Source organism: Jatropha curcas, chromosome 4 (genome assembly GCF_041381405.1).
Source record: "Jatropha curcas cultivar XTBG-Jc1 chromosome 4, XTBG_Jcur_1.0, whole genome shotgun sequence".
Taxonomy (NCBI): domain Eukaryota; kingdom Viridiplantae; phylum Streptophyta; class Magnoliopsida; order Malpighiales; family Euphorbiaceae; genus Jatropha; species Jatropha curcas.
This window is the reverse complement of record NC_143154.1, coordinates 25352350-25376614: the sequence shown is the minus strand read 5'-3', so window position 1 is coordinate 25376614 and position 24265 is coordinate 25352350. Positions and strand designations below refer to the sequence as shown.

General features: G+C 31.4%; 6 protein-coding genes across 7 annotated transcripts; 1 reads left to right on the top strand and 5 right to left on the bottom strand.

Annotated features, from left to right (window-relative positions):
- Window positions 1–217: 217 nt before the first annotated feature.
- LOC119371254 (uncharacterized) lies at window positions 218–1186 on the bottom strand. The gene is made up of 2 exons (XM_037641045.2): window positions 508–1186; window positions 218–397 (listed from the first exon to the last, which is right to left on the bottom strand). Exon 1 carries the CDS (start codon window positions 940–942, stop codon window positions 532–534), a length of 411 nt encoding a protein of 136 aa, XP_037496973.2. The 5' UTR covers window positions 943–1186; the 3' UTR covers window positions 218–397; window positions 508–531.
- Window positions 1187–4211: 3025 nt separating this feature from the next.
- On the bottom strand, window positions 4212–4823 carry LOC119371255 (uncharacterized). The gene has a single exon (XM_037641046.2). The coding sequence runs from the start codon at window positions 4736–4738 to the stop codon at window positions 4304–4306; it is 435 nt and encodes a 144-aa protein (XP_037496974.1). The 5' UTR covers window positions 4739–4823; the 3' UTR covers window positions 4212–4303.
- A 3139-nt stretch (window positions 4824–7962) lies between these two features.
- Window positions 7963–8639, bottom strand: LOC119371256 (uncharacterized). The gene has a single exon (XM_037641047.2). The coding sequence runs from the start codon at window positions 8573–8575 to the stop codon at window positions 8129–8131; it is 447 nt and encodes a 148-aa protein (XP_037496975.1). The 5' UTR covers window positions 8576–8639; the 3' UTR covers window positions 7963–8128.
- An 848-nt stretch (window positions 8640–9487) lies between these two features.
- On the bottom strand, window positions 9488–11523 carry LOC105648215 (carboxypeptidase). Its single transcript, XM_012234536.4, has 2 exons — window positions 11140–11523; window positions 9488–9870 (listed from the first exon to the last, which is right to left on the bottom strand). Exons 1-2 carry the CDS (start codon window positions 11396–11398, stop codon window positions 9716–9718), a joined length of 414 nt encoding a protein of 137 aa, XP_012089926.1. The 5' UTR covers window positions 11399–11523; the 3' UTR covers window positions 9488–9715.
- Window positions 11524–12849: 1326 nt separating this feature from the next.
- On the top strand, window positions 12850–16586 carry LOC105648214 (uncharacterized). Of its 2 annotated transcripts, none has more exons than XM_012234535.3 (4): window positions 12850–13093; window positions 13522–13883; window positions 14619–14661; window positions 15704–16586. In XM_012234535.3, exons 1-4 carry the CDS (start codon window positions 12958–12960, stop codon window positions 16174–16176), a joined length of 1014 nt encoding a protein of 337 aa, XP_012089925.1. In that variant the 5' UTR covers window positions 12850–12957; the 3' UTR covers window positions 16177–16586. The 2 variants fall into 2 exon arrangements, with proteins under 2 accessions (XP_012089925.1, XP_012089923.1); XM_012234533.3 differs by having other exon boundaries at window positions 15698–16586.
- Window positions 16587–18101: 1515 nt separating this feature from the next.
- Window positions 18102–22502, bottom strand: CLPP3 (CLP protease proteolytic subunit 3). The gene is made up of 5 exons (XM_012234532.4): window positions 22042–22502; window positions 21063–21177; window positions 19340–19515; window positions 18643–18738; window positions 18102–18535 (listed from the first exon to the last, which is right to left on the bottom strand). The coding sequence occupies exons 1-5, from the start codon at window positions 22360–22362 to the stop codon at window positions 18242–18244; spliced, it is 1002 nt and encodes a 333-aa protein (XP_012089922.1). The 5' UTR covers window positions 22363–22502; the 3' UTR covers window positions 18102–18241.
- Window positions 22503–24265: the final 1763 nt, after the last annotated feature.

The following is a 24265-nucleotide window of genomic DNA, read 5'->3' as shown; positions in this document are numbered from 1 at the left end:
TTAAACCTAGGGTTGGAAAACTTAGAAATTGTATCTAAAAGACTATGGTGCAAAACCTTGGATCCGAAATGTAAAGTGAAAAGACCAAATACAGTGACATCCAGTGAAGAATGTTCAACAGATAAGGAATGGCAACTCGAGCAAGGGAGTGAGTTAACATATTTGTTTGTCCACGAAACCCAGTACATTTTAAAATCCAAATCTTGGCGCAAAGAGATGAACAATCAAAGATTATTATCTGACCCATTTCATTTCGACTAACTTCAAGAAGACATGCTTAGAATCCACTTCAATATCTACAAGATTAAAAAAAAAAAAAAAAAAAAATCCTTCTTGATAAAGCCATACAGGGTTTCATGCCAAGCCAAAGCTTCTGCAGAAATTGGTGACCCGCTAACTGAAAATGAACAAACAATATCAAATCGAAGTTTAACAGACAATTTTAATGTCATGATTATTCTTTTTAAGTTTTCATATGTGAAGTAAAAAAAAAAAAAATTTATATACCTTTTACAAGGGAACATCAAGTAATTAAGATAAAGCCCATATTAAAATTCTCGTGGTGATCTCTGTAAACTGAAACAAAACCACTCCAGTAGAGATAAACATGCTAATTAAAACTACTGCAAGAATCCCAAAAGCAAGACTTGGTCTTATATTCATCAGAAAGTTTTGCAAAAGCCCTACTGCTTCGTAAACATCATTGTAGTAGTTACTATATGCATAATATTGCTTTTCCCACTCCATCCAATGAGAAGGTGGATTATCAGATTCCTCTGTTATCTTCATCTCTCTAATACGCACTCTAAGTAAAATCATATTCTCATCCACAGCACTACCACCGTTTTCTTTTTTATTAAATGCCATGGCTGCGCTTCTTCGGTGGCGAAAAATTGGCTGCCGGAGGAACAGCGGGGAGGAGAGAAACTTTGTTGCTTCCATTGATGAAAGACGTGTACTGTTATGTGTGGTTAATTGCAAAGAAAGGGAAAGAAATGGGGTATTTAATTAGTTAACAATGGAAGACGAACGCGTAGCAACAGTTTGAAGTGCCGTGTGGCTTAGCCTTATTGAGACCAAGTTGCTGAAGAGAAGCAATGTAGTTTCTTATAGGCAACTCTACTTTGTGCTTTAACGTGAAGTCTTCATTTTGAAGGATCGTATTCATAGGCCATGCGTCTAGTTTACAACAAGGGAAAAGAAGAGGAAAAAGAGAGTTGGGTTTTCTACTAATGAAGCCTTAAGATAAGTTTAAATACTGAATGAGGTATAAGGAGAAAAATTTTCACAATTGTATAGTTTATTTCAATTCCAATTTACATCAAAAATAAAATTTATAAATGTAAGTTGATGTCTTGTTTCGATGATACGGATGAGATAATACTTAAAGTCAGATCAACAAAAATAATTACATTTATAGGTGAACTTTATTTATAACATCATATATGCAAAATTTGGATCGACACAATTGGACGAATTTTATCTAAATACTATTTCTGACTCGAGCATGAAAATATATATGCGAACCGAAAAAAAAAACGTGGAATATAAAGAAAATTATTCTCAAAATTAGAGAAATAAAATACTACTCCTTAGTAGACACTAACTATTAAACAGAATTGTCTTAGATAACTTTTTTTTTTTTTTAATGTTGATATGTACGACTAAAGGAAACTAGTTTTGGTTTTCAGCTAAACAAAATGCGAACGTTACTAACAGAAAAGGAAGATAAAGCGGTTATGTAACCCTTTTTTTTTTTTTTTTTTTTGTTGCGTAATAATTTCCTTAAAAAGATATGAAACGTTATAAAGAAAAGGAAATTATCCTCAATTTATAGGAAAATACTATCAATAAATGAAAATTAAACTCCAATCAAGAGAAATGGAAAAAGAAATCTGCAAGTAATGAGGTCGTGCTTGAGAATTGATTGTCCTGTACGTATGCCCACAATTTGATTTCAAACTAAAAGTATATTAAAATCGAACTGGTCAAAATCGACACTAAATCGTAGGTAATTGTTCTTGATTATAAGTTGTAATTGAAATTCTAACTTAAGGTTCGGCTTCAGTATTTTATTTTTGAAAATCAAAATTAGCAATTTTAATTTAAAATCAAAAATTTTGATTTGAAATTATAAAAAACATGTTTTTAAAGAAACCGTGGTGATAATCTTGAACGGCGGCCATACATTTTTCAGATAGTATATTTATTTATTTATTTATTTATTTTGAGAAAATGTGTCACACCTAAATACCTAATATATCGGTAGGCCTTAACTTCAACGAAAGCACTAGCGTAAGAAAGACAAGAATCATTAAACATTCTACTTGCCACGTTATGGCTTTTCAAAAATTAAAAAAAAAGAGATATTTCATTCATTTAAAAAACGAAACATGAAAATAAATACAAATTACAATGTTACTCTCTTTACAAAAATAAATTAATCATTTATAAAAAAAAAAAAAAAAAAAAATTCAATACAACATTTGACGAATTTGATAGAATACATAATTAATTGATTTTATCAAACCATCGTTGGATGGATCAATAACCACTATTTAACTTTGTGACCTTTCAACGAATCTCATCAAATTAGCTTCAAACGCAGATTTTTTATTAGAGAGAACAAATAAAGATAGATTTGAAAATTCAACCAACTAAACACAACCCGAAGATCAATCAATAAAGATAGATTTGAAAATATTAAACCTAAAATATGAAAAACATTTTAAAGAACTGAAAATGAGAAAAACAAAATGCAAACAGGAAATAGAAATAACGACAAGTTAAAGCTTATCAATGACACCTCAAGAAAAGAAAACGTTTTTAGCAAATTTTAGTCATGGGCAGAAACGTAATTTTCACCCTTTTTTTTCCCATTTTTTTGGATTAGGGCGCATTAAAACTACATATACAAGACAAAGAGAGAAAGTTGAATAAAAACAAAGGGACATTGCATCATAATGAGAAATTAACTTTTGACCTTTTGATTTACATATACAAGACAAAGAAAAACAAACCTTTAATCATTACTTTTAGATTTCTTTTGAAAAATGAAAGCAAGTAGGAAGGAAATTAAGAAGAAAAAAATAATGAGATGTTACTTTTTATTTTTAGTTATGGAGAAGATCATATTTATATTTTTAAATTACATCATAATTAATATTTTTATCCTGTTATTTTTGAGAAATTAATTATTATGACATTCCAAATTTTTGCTTTCAACTAACTATAATGTCTTTCTGTCCAAAAAATAATTATTTACCATTAGTCAAACTCACGTTTTGAACGGAGTATACTTATTTTTTCAACTGATAATGCTCATCTTTTAGATAGAAAAACTTGATAATCAGTTTGTAGCAAAACTTAGGGACTTCATAATAATTTCTCAGAAGCAAAGGAATGAAAGTGTTAATTAGGATAATTTAGTTATCATCCAAATATAGTTTACCTTAATTTATTTTTCGATATGTGTTTGGATGGTGTGAAAAACAAAAGAGAAATAAAAATATGTTATATATCACATTAATAATGTAATTTTTAAAATTCATTCATCATTTTTTCTTTTTTTATATCTTTAAATTGTTTATTATCGTCATTTCTTTGATATCTTCTCATCTTTTCCAAATAATTAAAAATCTTTAATTTTCCTCATATTTTATTTCATAAAAAAAAAAAAAAAAAAAAAACCCTTCTCAAACAAAGCCTTGACTAATTTGAGTTCAGTCGTTTTAAGAGATGTTACGTATATGACCTTCAAAAAGTTTATATGCATTTAGTCATCTTTCGATGTAGATTATTTATGAGTTCAGTAATTTTTAGACATGAAATTTTCATAATATGAGTTGGATAATATTGAAGTCTTATCATGAGAGTGATGATACCTTTGCTTCTTGTCGGCTAATAATATTAAGGTGCTCCTGAATTAAAGGAGAGGTGCATGAATGTTTTTAGCCAGTTGAAGAACCCTAAAATGGATGAGATCTCATTTGGAGATGTGCAAATTGGAAATCTTGTGTCCACAATCATTATTTTCTTGTTAGAATGACTGTGTTTATTCACGATTCTAATTGTTTGAGTAATACGTGTTTTTGCTGTGTAGATTTATCAAAAGAGGAACAAAGCGCTTTCCCAAAAATCTAAAGAGACTTCCTATCTAAAAACTCGAATTTGAGATCTCTAGATAAGAAAGAAGAAAGAAGAGATTCGTGTTCTCCTAAAACTTGAGATCTCTATATATCATATTTGTAATTAATTAGAGTGGCTTAGTGTAATAAATAACACCAATACATACGAACGTAATTTATATGGAATGGAACTGAGATACAATACCTCTGGCGATCTCTAAAGCATGAAACGACACCGTTCCAGCAAAAAATAAAATACAAAAGGTGACGAATATCATCGTTCCAATACCCAAACTTGGCCTAACACTCATAAGATAGTTCTGCAACAATCCCATCGCCTCGCAAACATCGTTATTATAGTGAATGAAATATTCCTTCTCCCACTCCATCCAATCCGGTTCATCATTCTTCTCTAACATGTTTATTTCTTTAATCCTCTTCCTTAATGTTATCATATTCTCATCTACGCTCATATCCCAATAATCTCGCCCATAATTCGCTTCTCCTCTTGCTTTTACGATGACTGGTCCGAGGTTGGTTTTCCGGCGAAATGGCAACCGTTGCTGCCGGAAAGGCGTGGAGGATGATGAGAACAACTGGATTGCTTCCATTATATGTAGTGTAGCTAGCAAAGGTGGAGAATATGAACAAGGAGATAATTGTGTTTGTAATCTACTTGAGCACTAATTTATAGGGACACAAGAGGACGGTTACGTGGAAGTATATGATTTTATTATTATATTATATTATATATGGAGTATATATAATAATAAAAATCTTAGTGAGAAAGGTATTTTTGCTTGGTCCCTCAGGAACCGTGATGAGAATAACACGTGGCATAACAACGCGTGTACAGTATCATGTGTTTGTCTTTTACTGGTATCTTTTTCTTGCACCAATCCTTTTTTTTCTTTCCGGTATCTGTGGGTCATACTTCTGTATTTTCAATGATGTATGTGAGAAGAAGGTTGGAAGGGACATTAATGTAAATGCAGCAAGGGTCTTAATTAATCGCGTTTGATTCTGTTGTTTCATGCAACTTCTACCTATCAGTTAGACTAGATATATTTAGTTAGAATTTTAATCAGCTGAAAAAACTCCTCATCAGTTAGCTTTTTCATATAGAATTGGTGTTTATTTATTTATTTATGTAATATATTAAACTAAAAAAATAATAAATATATCTTAAAAATAAAAAAATACAGATGAAAATAATTGTATTCGTTAATGATTAGTTTATATATATATTACTAATCATTTGAAAGAAACGAAATGGAAGAAGAAAAAAGATTCTAAATAGGCGAGATAAGTCCAAAGGAATGGAATATAGAAAAAAGTTCTTGGAAGTTGCAGGTACAACTATTCAATAGAATGCGTAGATAATACAAAAGTTAATGAAGGGAATGGACGGTGAAGAAGGAATTAAGTTTTTAAGATTAGATGGTGATGGTGATGGTGATTTGCGTACACGTACAGACCCACTCTCAATATAAGTTTGAATTTTTTATTCGTTTATTGCTTTTCACTAGCCAGCTTTGCCGTTTTGGCATATATAATTTACAACAATTTGTAGCAGTCTAAATGGTTAATTGAGTGTTATAACTCCGTTAAAATTTAAAGACTTCTAATTATTTTGACTGCATAATAATGATTAACCGAGTGCTATTACCCGATATGAAACCCGACTGGACCTGAACTGTCCGAAATAATTTTTTTTAAGTATTTTATTATTCATTTGAATTAAATATTATATTATTGGGGACGGAATGGATCCATATTTAACACCTGTTCAAAGTGCATCCGAAATAAAAAAATATATATAAAAAAATACATTACTAGTATTTTTTTATTATACATAAATTATTATAAGCAGATTGGGAATGATTTTTTTTTTTTTTTAACGGGAGCAAATATATGTTTAAGAGATGAATATTTATGTTGGATATCATTTATTAAGTAAAATGGTTTCATATAGTATTTATCAAATAATTCTGCAATAACCCCACAACTTTGTAAACTTTCATTGTAGTCCAAGAAATACTTTTTCTTCCATTCCATCCAATCTGAGGAGAGCAATCCTTCTTGATAATTATCATGTCTAGTCTTCAAATTTCGAATCCGCATTCGAAGAGTGATCATGTCTTCATCAACAAGCTTACCTCCATAATCTCGTCCACTTGATTCTCTTTTTGCTCTGATTGTAATACAAACTAGTTGTTTGTTATTATATTGGCATGAAAAATATTTGAGAGGAAGAGTGTTAGAATATGGAAATTTAGTAACTTCCATTGATGGAATGAGAGAATTAGAGAGAGATTAAGTGATAAGACTAGTGTAAAAGTGTTATTAAGCATAGATAAAATGAAGGGGAAACATATATTTTTATACAATACCAAAGAAAGAAAAAATACATTGAGAAACCTAATTAATTAATTATAAATGATTAATTAGTGTAAAACCGTGTTAATGAGATGGGGAATTCCGTGTGTAATTTTTAATTTCAAGTGAAAGGGTAGGTTTTAGGCTTAGAGAAAGAGACAAAGACAATATAATTAAGAAGAAAAAGAAGGGTGAATGGAAGAAATGACGATGAAAACTTTTCAAAGGATACATTGAAGGAGGACTAAATACGATTATTTAAAAGTTGATTTGGCAATTAAACTAAAATTAGTGGATTCACTGGTTGTCGTTTTAGAAACTATATGGGTCCCAATTACCTGCCAGCTAGGTAGCTACAGCTAGTTGCCAAATCGGTTAGTGCACCTTTTAACTGTTTTTGGCAAGTTGCATTTATAAAATATGAATAATTTTTTAATAAAAAAATAAAATATAAATAATTTTAAAAAATTACTATTTTCATTAATTTAAATAATTTTTATAACAGAAATGTTTTAAATTTGAAACCTTTCACTGTCACATTTTCTATAAAAAGTAAAAATAATAATCCAATTACACTTGACTTGACAATTTTCTTTTATATGTATTGAATGACATCCTTAAATTTTTTTTTTCTCCAATTATAACATCAACTTGGTTAATCTTTTTGGCTGATTTAATATATTACAAGTCTAATAAATTAACGGGATGATATTATTTTTCGGGAGGGATTATTTTAAAGAGCTTTTTAACAAAATAACAATTAATTTCAATCATTGAAAAGTATAACGTAAGTATTATAAGTCATGATTAGAAGAATCATGTGATGTGTGTACCCTTCTAATTATTTTTATATATTTTATCTTTTTTTTTTAATTTCCTCTTAACGTTAGCCTTCATTGCAGGCCAACTTCTCGATCATGACAAATAAGAATTAGAAATGAAATGCTATTTCAAAAAAAAAAAAAAAAAAGTTCAATTTTCTTGTTTGGTTGATAAGAAATCTGACCTGAATTTTTAAGATTTGAATATACTTGAATTTTTTTTAAAATAACATATACTTTTTAGGTTTATCATTAAATTTTATGCAAATATTAAAAAAATATAAATTTAAACTAAATGTTTTTGAATTTAAATATTTATTTCCGTATTCATTTTATTTCTAACCTCTAAAACTACTATACTAAATATTACATCAGTATAATTAGTAGATGAGTGTTCTGACTCTAGTCAGAATATTACAGACTACCTTAAAAAAGCAATGAAATCCCACATTAATTAATAGTGAAACATCTCAATTTCAGGTTTTTTTTTATTATTAATTATATAATTTAAACTACTTAGTTTTTATTTCAAATATGTAAATTTTATTTTCAAAAAGCTAATGGCATTTCTTCAAGCTCAAAGGGAAAATTATTGAGCCTGCACTTGCTCTGCTTTATAAGCAACAAATAACAAATTTTTAAGTGTTGAATCTCGTTAAAGGAAGACAACCAAATAATCATGTCCTCCTCCTTTAAAATTCGAAGGAAAAGAAAAATATTACAAGAAGCCTTTCACCATCCTTATATACAAAAGACATTAAAAATCTAATCTCTACACAGTAAAAGAAAGAAGCTTTAAAGTCAACCCAAATGAACGGTTGAGATGACTCCATTAGCTGCCTCGAAGAATTGCAGGGCAATCGTGATCGTAGATATGGGAACACTAATTGAAATGAGAAATAGTAACCCAAGAGCCAAACAAGGCCTAGTATTCATCAAATGCAATTGCAGAAAACCTACAAATTTGCATATAAAATCATCATAGCTTCCATAGAATTGCTTCTCCCAATCCATCCAATCTGCTGGTGGCTCGTAATTTCTCTCTATAATCTTCATTTCATGTATGCGTTTTCTCAGCACTATCATGCTTTGATCTACAAGCATCTCTCCGTAGGAGTAATCATCTCTTCTAGTGGCCAAAGCGATGCTATTGCTCGACCTTTTCATTATTTTCTGCAAATGTAACTTTCTGGGGGAAGAAATTGAAAGTGAGGGAGACGCTGAGGAGAAAAGGGAATTTGATTCCATTTTTCAATTCAAGAATTGGAAATGCAAAGAAAGGAATTTGATAGTAATTGCAGTTTTAGTTCTGGTATTTATAGACACAAAGAATGAAATGAATCTAAAGATTTTAAAATGATGCCTTGTTGAGTTATTGACACGTGTCCTCTTACGCGTCTTTTTGTTAATTTACATTAAATTAGATCCAAAGTGTAACGTGTCAAGATGCCATTGGTTGGATAGCAGTTAGGACGGTGCAGTGTTTTCTTTATTTTAAGCTAGGTTTCTGGTTTATTTAATCTAAAATTCAATAATTTAAATAATTGTGCCTAAGTATAAGCTAGTTTTTTAAGTCGATGCTTCCTTTCAATAAATAAAAGTAATATAAAACTCCTCGTAATAATGAATAATTCGCAAAATAATACACCCAATCGTCTTTGTCAACCATGGATACTTCATTCTTTGCAGATTATTATTGATTGAAACTATTTATTTATTTTAAATAATGTCCAGAAAAGGCGGTATAAAAAAAATAGATTGATGAGCTGTTTTATATGTGAAATTCATCTTGAAAACAAATTTTAAATAATCTCTAATCGTTTGACATTGTTAAATTGTTATTTAATTATTTTGAAATTTTTATTTCTAAAACAAATTTATCATAAAATTAATTATTTCAATCAACAAATACAATGTGCAGATGTTTTGAGGACAGTATTTCTAACTTATAGTCAGTCAATACAGTATTTCTAAATTCTCAAATAGCATTTGCAGTTGTTGGACCTGATATATCAGTAATGAGTTTTGTCCATTAGAGAATAACAAGCAACAGGTCAGTCATGTACGTGAGAAAGGAGAGAGATGGAAATTTTTTTAGATAATCTGATTATGTTATATTCAGTAGCATGACTTGAAAGATCATGCCGCTTATTCGAGCCATTGAACAAATGAAAAAATGAAAACATATGCCAAAAAGTATGTATTGGTACAACTTTTCAAATAGGCTGCAATTTAGGACGAATTCAATACTGAAATCTCTATGGCTATGGTAAACATCCAATAGAATTGAGCATTTTCATATGGAAAACAGAAATAATAGTAACAATGAGAATCTTATGCCATAAACAGAATCGTGCATTGGTTGCAGAAAGAATAAAGTCAACTACGTTAGTCATCGTATGAGGAGTGAGGAGCAGCAGTACATCCGGGGTCAAAAGGATCTTCAGAGCCACAGCAATGCCAGTATTGAAAAACTTGGCCAGAGTCAGGAGTATCCATAGTGCCTCCACTGTAAACACTCTCGAACTTCCTCTTTGTTTCCCCTAAAAATGTAAATAAATGTTGGAGCAAGGAAAAAACTTAAACAAACATAGTCCATAGGTGAAGCAAGACTAGAAACAACCCCAGAAACAAATTTGTCCCATGTCAAAATCCAATACTCAAATTATGGAGCACAAATCTCAATTAACTCAAGTCAATCTCAATGCAATCTAGTTGAGGTATCATTCTCCTCCATTTCACTAAGAATATCCTTTTTTCCCTGTATCCTATATTTACCTATCATCTTCCTTGCTCCCACAATTTAAGTATGCTCAACCTTTTGTACTTGCTGCATTTGATGGTCTACAATAGAGGTCAAAACATCAATAACATCATGCTATATGCATTAAAACAAGGCAGGGCAATAACAAAGATGAGGAGCCCCATAAACTTGCAGTAAGTCAAATGGTTAATTCATGCTGGCCTGCACCTTCTTAGTTTCCACTTTCCATTATCCTCAATATTATGGAATCCAATTTGTATACTATTCTTCAAATGGCTACTCTACAGAGACTATTCCTAATTACCATCCGTTGTTAGTGATCAAGTCATGTGTGATATTGCTACCTTCCTAAACCCCCACCCAGACTGACATAACATCTCATCTTGAAACAAAAGAACCAAAAACCCAACTTGATAGAATTTCCAATCAAGGGTACTACCCGACCAAGCAAATTGCAATCTGTATTCAATATTTATTCAAGTAGTCGCTGAATTCACATTAATCAAAATTACCTTTCCAGCCATCCGTCATTATAAAAACTACAGTTATATGAAGGCATCAAAACTCAAATGTCTCTGTTTGTTGATCAGAACATAACTAGCCACAACTGGCAAAATCTGTGAAAAGCTCATATCTTGCATACCTTTTTTTTTTTTTTTTTTTTTTTTTTTTTTTTTTTTGAAGGATCAAAGGGAAATGACATGAGTTAGAAACAAGGATAAGGATGTAGCTAATATTAGTAAAATATGAATCAACACAAAAGCCATAGGTCCAAAATAACAGAAGCAGAATGACGATGGCAACAAGATTCACTAAAATCAGTATGACTGCTCTTGTTAAAAAGATTATCAAAATATAATCAATTCAGGTTGCATTTATAACCCCTAGCTTACCAAAAAAAAGAAGCTACATGTCAATTTGGATTTTGTGTTTGAAGTAAGAACTCCTAAATCAAAATGACTTTGAATTCAAATACCACCCATCTATATTCAAACAGCAGAGTTCAACCACTTAATCTTATAAATACAGTTAAATGGGTGAAAGTTACCTCCAAAATGGGCAGTATGGAAGCGACAGGCGCGAGGATGATTGAGAGAAGGGTCGAATTGGGTTTTGCAGTTCTTGCACGTTCTCAGAGTTTCGTTGCCGTTAGGGTTTATACTTGAGCACCGAATTACTGGCAATCTCGGTGATTCTATGCGCGGTGTCGCCGTCGGTCTCCGGCAGTGGAATTGGACATAATACGATGCGTTTTGATTAAAGGTAGAAAAGCAAGTGAGTCTATAGTTGGGAATGGTGAAGGCCATGTCCCCCTCCTTGCACTATGGGGAAAAGTAGAGGCTTCGATTTTTCAGGGTTCGAAAAAACGGTGGTTAAAGATGCTAACCGTCAGTAACGAACAATGTGAGAGCGTATCACGCACCTGGGAACTATTTTCCAACTTACGCCTGTATTTAACTTAAACTGATTTTTTCTTTTTTCTTTTTTTCTTTTTTTAGTTTCTTATGTGAGGGATTCTCATTGTTTCAGACTTTCAGCACTAATACAAATTAAATAGACTAAAATTTTTAAAATATAAATCAAAGATGGGCCTTTTTTTCTAAAATATGAATTTAATTGAATTAAATTAGTGTGTGCACTTTGATAGAGTGAGCATTCGTTTTGATCAATTCGATTAATTCGGTTAATTCGATTCGGTGAATAATGTTTGGTTAAAAATTCAGTTAAAGAAAATTAAAATTTATGTGATCAGTTAAAAGTTAATTTAACCGAATTAATCAAATTGACCGACTTTCTAAACTATGTCGTTTTGATTAAGTAGATACTAAAATTAAAAATTAAAAATATTTAAGTTTTTATTTTGATTAAGTAGTGGTTACCAACTTTGATTAACTTTTATTCCGGTGAAAATCGATTAATTATAAATTTCGGTTAAATTTGATTGGTTAATTAAGCTTTCATGTTCTTTAACTTCGGTTCGGTTAATGATCAAAATTAATTCGGTTAAAATGGGTAGATTAAAAAATTAATTCGGTTAAGTTCAAAAAAATTTCGGTTAATTTATTTCGGTTAAAAATTTTACTCAAATCAACTGAATTGACCGAATGCTCAGCCCTACACTGTAATTTAATTTTAATTTTTTGTGAGCAAATTCATTTTTAGTTTCTAAGATTAATAAACTAAACTGAATAAATATATTTAATTTCTTTCTATTAAAATCAAAGTGAATCAATATAAAATTGAATTAAACTGAATTATTCAACTCGCAGTTCAGTTTCTCATGAACCGTACCTAAAATTAATTGATAAAAATTTTTTATTTTGTGATATTTAACATTTACTCTAAATTATATTACTTTTATGATTTAAGAAAAATATATTACTTATGTCTTAACGAGTTATACATGTAATATTTTATTTATTTCTTTATTTTTTAAAATATCAATATTTAAGTAAATATGTAAAATTTTATTCAGAACAGATTTAGAACATATTGAATGAAATTAATTAAAATTTAATTAAATCACTTTTTTTTGCATGAATTTAATTAAATCACTTGATAATATTTGCACATGATTTTATATTTCAATTTACATGTTAATTAAAATTTTCATCTTTTTGTATGGAAATTATTATAAATAAATTATCAATAAGCCAGCAAACAATCAAAACATTGGATTGGACACATGCACCACTCCGGCCCATGCTAGTCAAAGAATTTGAAGACTAATAACTTAAAAAGACCAATCTACCCTCATCAAAGCAATTTCCCCCAATCTGCTCTGCAAGCGACCGCCAAAAACCTAGAACTCTGTGTTTTCAATTTTCTCTCACATGATCATATCAACATTAATTCAGCTAGAAAAATGGCTAGAAACAACAACAGCAACAGCGAGGAGCCAAATACAGCTCCAGAGCCAGATCGCTGGTACAACATAACCTTAGGCCCTTCCTTTAAAGACCACCGTAGCCATCCCTCTTCCAAGTTCTGCACTTTGCGTTGTAAGTACTCTTAAACTTCAAAAGCTCATTTACAAATTCTGTGGGCTATTCTATTTCTTTTTGCTTTTTAGAAAAATTAGGTGCACTCATGAACTGTGCAACGGTACTTTAAAGGCTCAGATTGAGAAAAATACGAGTTTTTGTATCTGAAAAGTGGTGTTAATAGACTGTTAGGTGCTGCTTTTTGTTTACCTTCTAATGTTTGCAAGTACATGGATGAATTTGGACTGGCCATGGTCTTTTTTGCTGCTATCGTTTGTATATATTCTCTTTTGTATAGCTTTGGTTGTTTCATCACCAGCAGCAGTAGGTAATACACGTTTTTTGGTCATCTTTCTAAACAAAACACTTTTTTTTAATGAACTTGTGTAGGAGAATAATTTAGATTTTTGTTTTTTCACTTTTGTTTGTGATATTGTTCCCCATAGATGAATTTAAACCAGCTTCAATTGATAAGAGTCAACCAGGATCTCTCCACAAGGGAAAAAATAAAAAGGTTACTGTCGAGTATCACAACAACCAATATGGAAAGCCCAAAGTAACATTTGAGGGTGTAAGTGAGGATTACAAGGAAAATGATGCTGTTTTCTTCCTTGATGGAGAGACATTTCGCTTGGAGCGTTTGCATCGTGCAGTAAAGAGGTTAAGGCATGTTCGGCTACCAGGTGAGAATGCAGCTGCTGTGGGGTCGGCTACATTGGCTGCACCAGCAGTTGAAACACATTCTCCACCAGTTACTAAAGCAACAAATCAACAGTCTTTGAACAAAGGGATAGCTTATCAAATGCAAGTGAGTTTACTTTGATTTTGCACTTCTTTCCCTTGTATTGCTTCCAAGAATACTAATATAGAGGGAGAGATGTTGGGCACAGAAATCCAAGCTGTTATTATCTTGAAAACTTTCATATTATGTTGAAATTTCGACTTCTCCCAACTCCCCCTCTTCTTCCTCTCTGAAAGTTCAGAACTTCCAGAATTAGGCTGGTTTTCATAAGTCTGTGGCTTAATTATGTCAGCACTAGTTTGTGTCTTGGTTATAATTGCACTATGTGTCTTATCCTATCACTTATTTAGATTCTATGTTTAGCTGCCCAATCATTGAATAATGTTCATGTGTGGTAGTCCTACCATGGCCATGCAGCACAAAACAGCTACTATAAATTCCTAGTTTATTCTAATAGAGTGGTAAGCAATCCACATATCACATATCATCTGCTCTATTTATTTGGTTTAAAATGAATGCCTAGCTGAAAGAAGGTGTATGGAACTTCCTGTTAATAGGTTACTCTTTGCGTTCTTACTTTCTCAATGTCAGTCCATAAACTGCTGATTTTGCATCTACTCTGCTTATTTTTTATTGGAACTTCTGGAGCTGATCTTATATACCCAAGTTGTCTTTTAATCTGTGGCTGATAAAACATGTTTTGTTTGGGGGATATTAGAATGCATGTTATCATGAACAAAGCCCTTTTGAGATAGCTACTTCACTGTCTAAATATATGTTGTTTCCCATTAAATTCTGCAGGCTCATGTTGAACAGGTTGGCATTGGTGACTCAGAGAGCTTAGGTATGGAATCTTTTAAGTAAATAACTACTAAAGAAGTTAATATATGCAATTTCGATAAAAGATGTGCATCGATTACGGTATATACCTGTTTACACCTAAGACATGGCTGTCATGGCTTCGATGCATTAAGGCCTGGACAATTTATACTCTGATGCACATGCACATATGCACACGCTAAAATGATTGAATAGAACATGAATAGCGCATTTGCATTGACACATCTACTTTTGGTCTCAAGATATACTAGATTTAAACCAGTGCCTCACTAATGAGAAAGCTATTCTTCCTCTGCTAATGATATAAGATAGGAAAATGAAATTCAGGATTTCATTTTAAAAAATTGATGGCCAATTTGGAATTTTCCATTTTTCCTTAAATAGAATGTTGATGGCTGAGCAGTTATAAGTGCAGTAACCCTGTGTTTCGTATAAAGTATAGAATTTATTGATTTGGTTTGTTATGTTGAAGCCAGTAAATTTTAGTTTTTAGGAGTTAAATAAATATTTTCATTTGCACAAAACATGAAATCTTGAAATTTGTGGAATTCCTTTATACCAAACATAGTCTAAAGGTCTAAAAATAACTGCAATTAGGCTGCAGTTTGCTTTAAATGTCATATGTGCATCGTTAAACTTGGGAAGCATCCAACTTGACCTTGCAAGTCTGACCATTGTCCAAGTTTTCATCCTATCATGCCTGATTAGTAAACAAGTTGCGACTCTTTGATTTCAGGTTGTGTATTTTCTACTGGAACCCACATTAACTTTACCTGAATCAACAGTGATCTTTTGAAGAAAAATGAATTAACTATACCCACTTCCATCTGTAATAAATGAGGTTGAGTTTGCATTAGCTGTCCACACAAATTGTGTCAATCTAAACTGACCCAAAACTATACATGGGATAGTCAGCTTTTTTTTTTTTTTGTTGCTTTTTTCAGTTTCAACTAAACCTGATATTATCATATTTGTCTAGCAATTCCATGCATAATTTTTTCTTGGATATGGCATGGCTAACTCATTTTCTCTCTGGCTAGGTGCAGAACCTAAGGAAGAGAAGACTCTGGAGCCTCCATCACATCCTTCTAATGCATCAGCTGTGTCACCGGATCTTAAGGATTATGAACCTGAGGAGGATTTAGACATAGTCAATGTCCATGATGATGGTTACGGAACAGCCAATAGAGACAATGTTTCTGCAAAGGGATCACGCACTGGTCTCGACATTGATATTAACTTGCCACATCAGGCTGACACAGATGATGAGATTGCTGATGTGGATATTAGTGATAATGAAACTGACAAAGGCCCCAATGCAGCAGAAGCCCTTAGAGCTCAGGTGAATGCAGAAGTGAGGAAGGAACAAGATTTAAGCTCGAGCAGTAGTAGTGAAAGTGATAGCAGTGCAAGCGAGAACGGGAGCGGTAGTGGAAGTGGGAGCGGTAGTGGAAGTGGGAGTGGTAGCAGTAGCGGTGATAGTGAAAGTAGTGACAGTGACTCAATCAACTCTATCTGAATGGTGCGAATCATTTTAGTTTGTCAGAGACGGAGTTTTAATGACTAGCTGACATAATATAGGTCTTGTTGAATTCAGCATACAGATTGGAGAGAAGCGTAAAAGTAAAACCATGACTGATGTAGTATTTGAGTCTTGAGCCGAATCCAAGTGCGTCAAATTCTTACTGTATAGAGTTAGCTTAAGATTTTAGCTTGCTTTGAATCTAGTTAGATCATTGTAATTCTTAGAAGTTCATAGAAATGCAGTTTATGTATTAAATTATGGGTTAAGTGATGGCTATGGTTGATTCTTAGATCAACTGATTAGATTAGATGTTATTTATGCATGTACCACTGACTATATTTGTAAGATTAAGATGTACATATATGGAAGGAAACTATTCTGCAGAATGTAATATGGATTTTTTATACCGTGCGTCTCTGGTTTGTAGTTTGGGTTTTAGATGTTGGCCTCCACATATGTAAATAATTCAACTTTCGAACCACAGACAACAAAGAAAAAGGAATTCATGACAAATAATTTACAGCTAAATGCATAAATTGATTTTGAATTTTAGCCGATTAACTTTGTAATGGTTTAATTATGATTATATTTTCACATTTCAGTAATAAGTTATGTCCTTAGCTGAAATGAAATATTTTTGCAGGGGGTTTAATTATGATAATGAAATATAAAATTGTAAGATCATGATGGGTCCGTAAAATTCAGGGGATTATAAAAATAATCGTAAAAAATACAAATCAAATTTATTGCTTAGACCAATAATTTAGTAGTAACTCCATATACAGTGGATGATAACTTGATTAGAATCCCTGTAAGCAGAGCTAATTCATTATCATTTTTTTTTTTTTTTTTGCTTTTCAAAATAATTATAAAGATAAGCATAAATACTTTATATAAGATCACTAAAATAGAAAAACAGCAAATAATTATGTTAGAAGTGTAAAAGGACTTTACAGTTTCCGGGAAAACAAAGGAAGATTGAGAAAAAAAAAAAGGAAAATGTGGGAGAAAATAAGATTTTGAAAAGAAATTCTTTGCCTAGATATGGAAGGAAAAATAAAATTACTTTTCCTTTACTGGCACAATGAAATAAGATTTTGAAATGAAACATATTTTCGTTCCTGCTTATTTATTCTTCTTCCTCTTCCCAAACAAGATAAAATCAAATTCCTCTCTTATTTGCTGTGCGTTTCATGTCCAGGTTTCTAATTCTATCCTTTGCACCTCACCAATAAGTATAGCATCAAACTTTAAAAGCCTTCAAAATGAATAATTCTTCCGTCTTTTAAAATTGTTTAAAAGCGTTTCCATATCTTTTTACTGACATATTATGGAATTTTTTATTTTATTTCTTTTGTTTTTTAATTTTCAAACTGCATTTGTTTTCGCAAAATAGCTCGTCCTTAAAAATATTTCCAAGAAAATCCAAAAAATTCATTTTTATTATATGATTATAATATTAAAAATTAATTTAAAAATATTGAAAATTTCGAATGTAATATTTTAAATTTTTATTATTAAATTTAAGGAAAATTATATTAAAAAATAAATTGCAATAATCACAATGGCAGTGGCAGTGGTACATGATGAAAAATTTATTATAATAAATTTATCGATATCTATAAAACGTTAAGACCATGAAAAGCTATTTTCCTGTAAAATAGACTAGTTTTCTCTTTGACGACAAGTGAAACTGGTTTTTCTAAACATCCCCAAATATCAGAAAATCTAGAAACAAGTAGTTCCTTAATGAAAACTTTTAATAATAAAAAATTTTTCTTCAGAAAATCCTCTATCAAAACAATAATTTCACTAGATGATTCCAACTATACCTGAACAAGCCTGCTGAAATCATGGGGCTACGATTATGTGGATTTATACATGCATAGATCAGCAAAACACAAGTACTCCGACGGAAATTTGAGCATCCTTATAAACGTATTTAATTTATAAAAATCATGTTCCTACCATTTCTCAAAATTTATAGTCAGTAACTTAAACTAATTCAAGATTTTAGGTAACTGCTTTGAGAGGTAAAATACAGAAAACCTGCTGAAACTTATCCAGAAGCAGGTTCTTCTTTTTCTGGATTTGTTCCTCTATCCTCATCATCTCCTTGAACCCTTAAATATCCATTCTCCAAAATTTTATGCTCCGATGGCAAATTCTTCCTAGCTTTCTTGCTCCCTTCAACTTTCCAAAACTCCCACACCCGGGTCTTTGGTGGAGGTGAAGCATCTGCAAGAGGTGCAACCAGTCCTGGTTTTCCATCATCGATAACTGCATCTACTAACCCATATTCTTTAGCTTGCCAAGCGTCCATGAAATTATCACGATCAGTGTCAACCTCAATCTGTGAAAAATGGAAAAAAAAAAAAAAAAAAAAAAAAAGGAAGTTAAATACAAACTTAGAGATAAATTGAGGAAGAAAGATACAAGGAAATATCATCCATGGCCAACCTGCTCCACTGGCTTCCCAGTAGCTCTTGACATTATCTTGTTAAGCTTAATCTTGTGGTAATTCATTTCCCTTATTCGTATACTCATTTCTGTTGCCTGAAACCCAAAACAACTTATTAAAAAGGCATGTCAAGTAGACAGCATCATATAAACTCACATTGTGTCAATATCTCTGAACGCTACTGATATAAGCTTGTAAAATTGAGCAACATAAATTCAATCTCTTTTAGAAAACAAATTTACCATGATAAACACTAGATTTAAGTCAATACTGCTTAACTAAAAGGTATAGATGCTAAGGTTGTTCAACCAAAAAGACAAAATGATAAGGATTCATCATTGTTAGCTATTGAAAAATTGATGTCCTCAATGACCCACAATCTCAGTAGAAGGTTCTTTTTTCACCCTTCAAATCGGCCAGAAAACCTAAGCAGTAGCTTGTGCAAAATAAATGCCTACATCGTGTGTGTGCGCACGCGCGCGCCAAGTAGCTGCAGCTTACTTAAATAGACCATACCAAGTACGGAGAATAGTTTGTAAGGTTCTCATATAAATAAAAGCTGGCAGATTTTTTTTTTTCTCAGGAAAAACATTTTGTTGAACTTGAACAAAAGAGATAGGTTTACAGCTAATGTCACTCAGTTAGAAGGATTTCAAGACAAATGTACCCAAACATAGGCATAAACTAGATACTTACTTTACCTCCAGCAGTTCCAAGTGGCTGATGTATCATCACTCTCCCATTTGGCATGCAGAACCTCTTGCCTTTGGTACCAGCAGCAAGAAGAAACGCTCCCATAGATGCGGCAAGACCCAGGCAAATAGTTGAAACATCAGCCTTGCACAACTTCATTGCATCATATATTCCCAATCCTTCATGCAGAATAGATAAAGTAAAGGAAGTTAGAATGTAATCATGGTAACTCCAATAGAGATTATATCACAACCTCAGATTAGAAAATATGAATCTTTCTTGTCATATAACTGTATTTAGCCCTTATGGAACATCATCATGTTAGAGAGTAGAGTTTCAGATTTCAAGTCACTGATATCCAACACATCGAGGACTGGAGAGAACTTGTATCCCCAAGATGAACAACTAAATCCCTGCATCATTTTACTCTCACCAATGCATACATTCCAACAGTGGCCTAGGTCAAGTTGTCAATGCTCATTAGGAGAAGGAAGGTAGCTTCAACTAAGTCCTAATGGGCTACACGGGCTAAATCTTCTCCTAAGCCAAGAAGGTGCAGACAAAGTAACAGGCCTTGATCCAATACAACTTTCTAGAATTAATTGTCCCTTTTATTTGGCAACGAGTCAGCTATTGTGAATTAATGGGATTGAGGATGATCTACCCTGATATTTTGTACAGTTTTATCACCATCCATGCTGCATAATGTGCAGACAGGAATGTTTAGGCAAAGAAAGAAGAGGTAAAGCAATCTATCTATCTCTCACGCACACAAAATACAATTTATTATGGCAGGGAAGTGCTCCTTATGCATTGTGAACAAATATCCGCTGGACATACAATGGATAAGCAACTTTGGAATGGGCCAAAATGGGAGTTCAAAATCCTTGTGTGAGCATTGAAATACATGTACACAGACAGAATAAGCCAAAAGGGAGAGGGCAGATAGAAAACAGGTAGAAGAGAAGATTTTATCTGACATTAATTATTAATTAACCAAAAGAACAAATGTGATAACAAGGGCCAAATTATGAAGTTACCAACCAAAAGATCAAATGTGATAATGAGGGGCCATAGTTACTAATTATATATTAATATCAATGGTAGATCTGAAGAAGTTCTACTAATTATATATTAATATCAATGGTAGATCTGAAGAAGTTCTGCTCACTCTAAATATTTTACCCTTTTATAGCAGGAAGACCATAAAACATATGAGGAAATATCCAGCTAAATAGCCAGGTCAAACTAAATCCAAGGTGCAAACTAGCAGTCATTCCTGAGATTCTTCCAGCTTGAAATCCATGAAGGCCTAACATCAAATCTTTTAACTACCCTCATATTTCCAATATACTGATGCAATGGCTAGGATACTGTAAGAGAAAAACTATCCTTTTATAAAGCATAAGACTAAGCTAATTGATTCTATAATCAATCAAAAGGCTCTTATGATTGACAACTAACATCCCGCTGTAGATTCTAGGTGCTTTCACTATAATATTTTGAGACTTCTTATCTACCATAAAATATATACAAGGTGTTGGTCTTTATTTTTATTTATGTTATTAGATTGTTTTGAGTACTTTATCCTTCACAATCAACTCAGTTAGAAGTGTCATAGCTCTGAGAACATTTAGAAAGATAAAGAGAAAATTAAAAAGAAGATGCAAAACAAAGAATGAGAGGACCATAAAACCAGGTATGCTAAGTAAACACATTGAAGTACCAGCAGTGACAGAACCACCAGGTGAATTAATAAACAATTTGATGTCTTTTGTTGGGTCTTCAGCATCCAGAAATAAGAGCTGGCTTATGATAAAATCGGCTGTCATATCATCAACCTGCCCAAATCAATGAGAATACGCAATTCAAACAACCTTTCTTCAGTCTTAAAAGCATGTATATACAAAGGAAAATTTGAACATCACCAATAACTTTTAAGCGAACATTTGCATATATATATATATATATTGAATTCCATTTCTTATAAAGAACAAGAAGTCGTTGATAACCAATAACATGCAGCCCTACCGCTTAACTAACACTCAAAAGCCACCTGTTACACAATGAGAGTACCCTGGAATCACTTTCCAGTATCTCAAACATATATACATGTATACATGTGTACAACAGTTTTCTTATAGATGCAAATAAACTGTTATGAACTAACCAGATTTCTTATAGATTCAACAGTTTTGCTCCAGAATCGTATTGCACATGTGCATTCTCAAAATGAAAAACCGTATCATGGAACTAAAACAGCATTTGAAACCTCACTAATATATCTCTTACAAAACAAATATGTTGCACTGCAAAGGTACCAAAAAAGAGCAAAACCTCACCTTAGATGCCAAACGCAAAACAACCCAAGCACCCATTCCAATTATTCACATGACTAAAAAAAAAAAAAGATTCTGAAAATAACATAAAAGAGCAAAAACCCAGCTAAAAAATCCAACAATCAAAGCCAAGAAACCCAACTAATGAACTAAATCATATTATTTTTCAATAAAGATAAGAGTAAAACCCCACTCAAAGAACCACCAGTCAACGTTTAACAAGCAATAAAAACTTCAAAGAAATAATCTCCACAGGAAACGAAAGACCAAGAAAATCGATCAATTTAACTCAACAAAATTCACGTCAACTCAATTCAAACCAAAAATACACAAATTAATTTGGGAAAAGTGAAAAAAGAGCAAGACCTGAGAACCCAAGAAGATAATTCGTTGACGAAGGAGCATATTGGTGGTATCCAGCTCCTCAAATCTTGGCAGCGTTGGAGCTGAGGAAGCAAAAGAAGATAAATTTGTAACGTCCCAGTTACTCGATAAGGTCGCTCGTCTTATAGATGTATTCAAGGCTTTAACAGATATGGATTCCCTTCTTTTACTGATAATGGCAGCTTTACCATCTGTGGTAGTGCTGCTAGGTAACAGAAACTGCTTGTGGATAAAACTGTGATTGGAGAAGCATAGAGGGCTTGTTGATTTTCCTGCTGCTACAAATGCCAAACCTCTCTCCATTTACAATCTCTGTAATTGATTTGGTTTGATTCGAAATTAGAGTATCCTTAAAAATGGTTTCCTTGTTATCTCTTTTCTTTTCTGAGAATTTGGCGACTGACCGAATTGGCTCTTACACATGTCCCGGTTACAGGTAGTCACTTAACTTCACAAATGTACCTCAATTTATCTTTATACATCTTATGGTCCCTGAATTTCAATTTATCTGAGATTTGATTAAAATTACTATTCCATCCTTGCCATTTGAAAAATTACTACAAAGTCTCTGAGTTTGATCCTGTTAAATTAATCAGTGCTTCTATCATTTTTATCGTTAAGTAAGGAACTAAATAATATTTTAAGAGTAAATACAAGGGATTGCATATGAACTCAAAAAAAGAAAAAAAAGGAAAAAAGATTGCATATATTATAGGTTACTTAACATCAAAAAATGAAATTTTGGATGAAAAGACTAAAGGTCCGTTTGATTTAATTGTTCTATCAACGAATAATTCAGAACAGTTGTTAATAGCGGATACTTAGCGGGTAGTTAGTGGCTGGTAGGCCTAGTTGATGGATATTAATGTCTGACAACATTTTGGTAACGATTGCTCTTGAAAAGTGAAAATGACCACAAAGAATATATATATATATATATATATATATATATATATATATATATATATATATTTTGATAAATTATGATGTATAATGTATATTTTTTATTTTTAAAGTCGACTATTTTTTATTTTAATATATCATATAACTAAAAAAGTAATTATTTTTTAAATAATATTTACTAAAAATTATTATTTTTAAATAACTATAAATGAAATTATCATGAAAAATATAATTTGAAAATTTTATTAGTAGTTATTTTTATAAAGTAAATAGAATTGAAATAAAATAATATTCACATCAACTAGGATCTAATAAAAAAAACTTCTAAAGACTTAAGCTCGTAAAATTACTTGTTCGAAACTTCTATCAACTTTTATTGTTTATTAAAAAGCTTACCAAATACATATAAGTTAGAATTTCAGTTTGAGTCAGTTATTACCTATATGAATCAATTAAACCAAACGCGCTTTAAGTAATTTAATAAACCAAAAGTCAAAAACTTTTTCCAAAAACAAAATAATAATTTTAGTCAAATCTAAAAGACTTCATAATAATTTGTCCTTATAATATAAACACAATAAATATTAATTTTACGATAAAAAAAATCATTGGTGTTGGATTTTACTGAATTTTGATAATGAAAATATGATAAAAATGAAAAAAAAATACTCCTAAATGTTGGCAAAGTGTTGTGGTTTCTTGGATTCCTTCAAACTTAGGATGGGTGAAATTAAATAGATATAGGTATGCTCTTAATTATACAACTCAACTCTCATTATCATGTACTAAAAAATTTCAATAATCCATAATTAAATATATTTATTACTTAGTTGTTGTTGCTATTGCGATTTTAAAATTCTCTGTTCAAATTTTTTTTTTCTACAAAAAGTTTTTTAAAGTTTGTTCGACTTAAATTTTACTTTGTATTGATATTTATTTGATGAGAGCATATATTGAAAAATGAATTTATATAACTTATTACATCTAGTTTGATACAAAAACTTAATTGTTATCGTGTTGTTGTATATAAAGATATCCAAAATAGCTTGATTTAATAGTTAAAATACATTAAATTTCACTTGGTGGTCTTAGGATTGAGTCGTAGAGTCAATATTTTTTTAGGAGAGTTTTTAATATCGCTGCTGAAGCAAATTTAGGAGGTTAAAAAAATAAACAAGTTTGCAATTTTTTTTTTTTGGCTAAAAAGTATTAGAAGTTCAATAGACCTAAAATTATAAATAATTTTTTAATATTAAAACATACTATTAATTTTTGAAAATTATTTTTTTAAAAGAATAAAAAA

What these genes read in the sequence shown, in the direction of transcription:
- LOC119371254 (XM_037641045.2), bottom strand. Translation starts at nt 942, where the DNA reads ATGGAAGCAACAAAGTTTCTCTCCTCCCCGCTGTTCCTCCGGCAGCCA.
- LOC119371255 (XM_037641046.2), bottom strand. Translation starts at nt 4,738, where the DNA reads ATGGAAGCAATCCAGTTGTTCTCATCATCCTCCACGCCTTTCCGGCAG.
- LOC119371256 (XM_037641047.2), bottom strand. Translation starts at nt 8,575, where the DNA reads ATGGAATCAAATTCCCTTTTCTCCTCAGCGTCTCCCTCACTTTCAATT.
- LOC105648215 (XM_012234536.4), bottom strand. Translation starts at nt 11,398, where the DNA reads ATGGCCTTCACCATTCCCAACTATAGACTCACTTGCTTTTCTACCTTT. An exon ending in CCATACTGCCCATTTTGGAG is followed by an intron (nt 9,871 to 11,139) that starts GTAACTTTCACC and finishes TTACATTTTTAG; the next exon opens with GGGAAACAAAGAGGAAGTTC.
- LOC105648214 (XM_012234533.3), top strand. Translation starts at nt 12,958, where the DNA reads ATGGCTAGAAACAACAACAGCAACAGCGAGGAGCCAAATACAGCTCCA. An exon ending in CAAGTTCTGCACTTTGCGTT is followed by an intron (nt 13,094 to 13,521) that starts GTAAGTACTCTT and finishes TGTTCCCCATAG; the next exon opens with ATGAATTTAAACCAGCTTCA. An exon ending in GGATAGCTTATCAAATGCAA is followed by an intron (nt 13,884 to 14,618) that starts GTGAGTTTACTT and finishes TAAATTCTGCAG; the next exon opens with GCTCATGTTGAACAGGTTGG.
- CLPP3 (XM_012234532.4), bottom strand. Translation starts at nt 22,362, where the DNA reads ATGGAGAGAGGTTTGGCATTTGTAGCAGCAGGAAAATCAACAAGCCCT. An exon ending in TTATCTTCTTGGGTTCTCAG is followed by an intron (nt 21,178 to 22,041) that starts GTCTTGCTCTTT and finishes TGATTTGGGCAG; the next exon opens with GTTGATGATATGACAGCCGA. An exon ending in CTGGGAAGCCAGTGGAGCAG is followed by an intron (nt 18,536 to 18,642) that starts GTTGGCCATGGA and finishes CATTTTTCACAG; the next exon opens with ATTGAGGTTGACACTGATCG.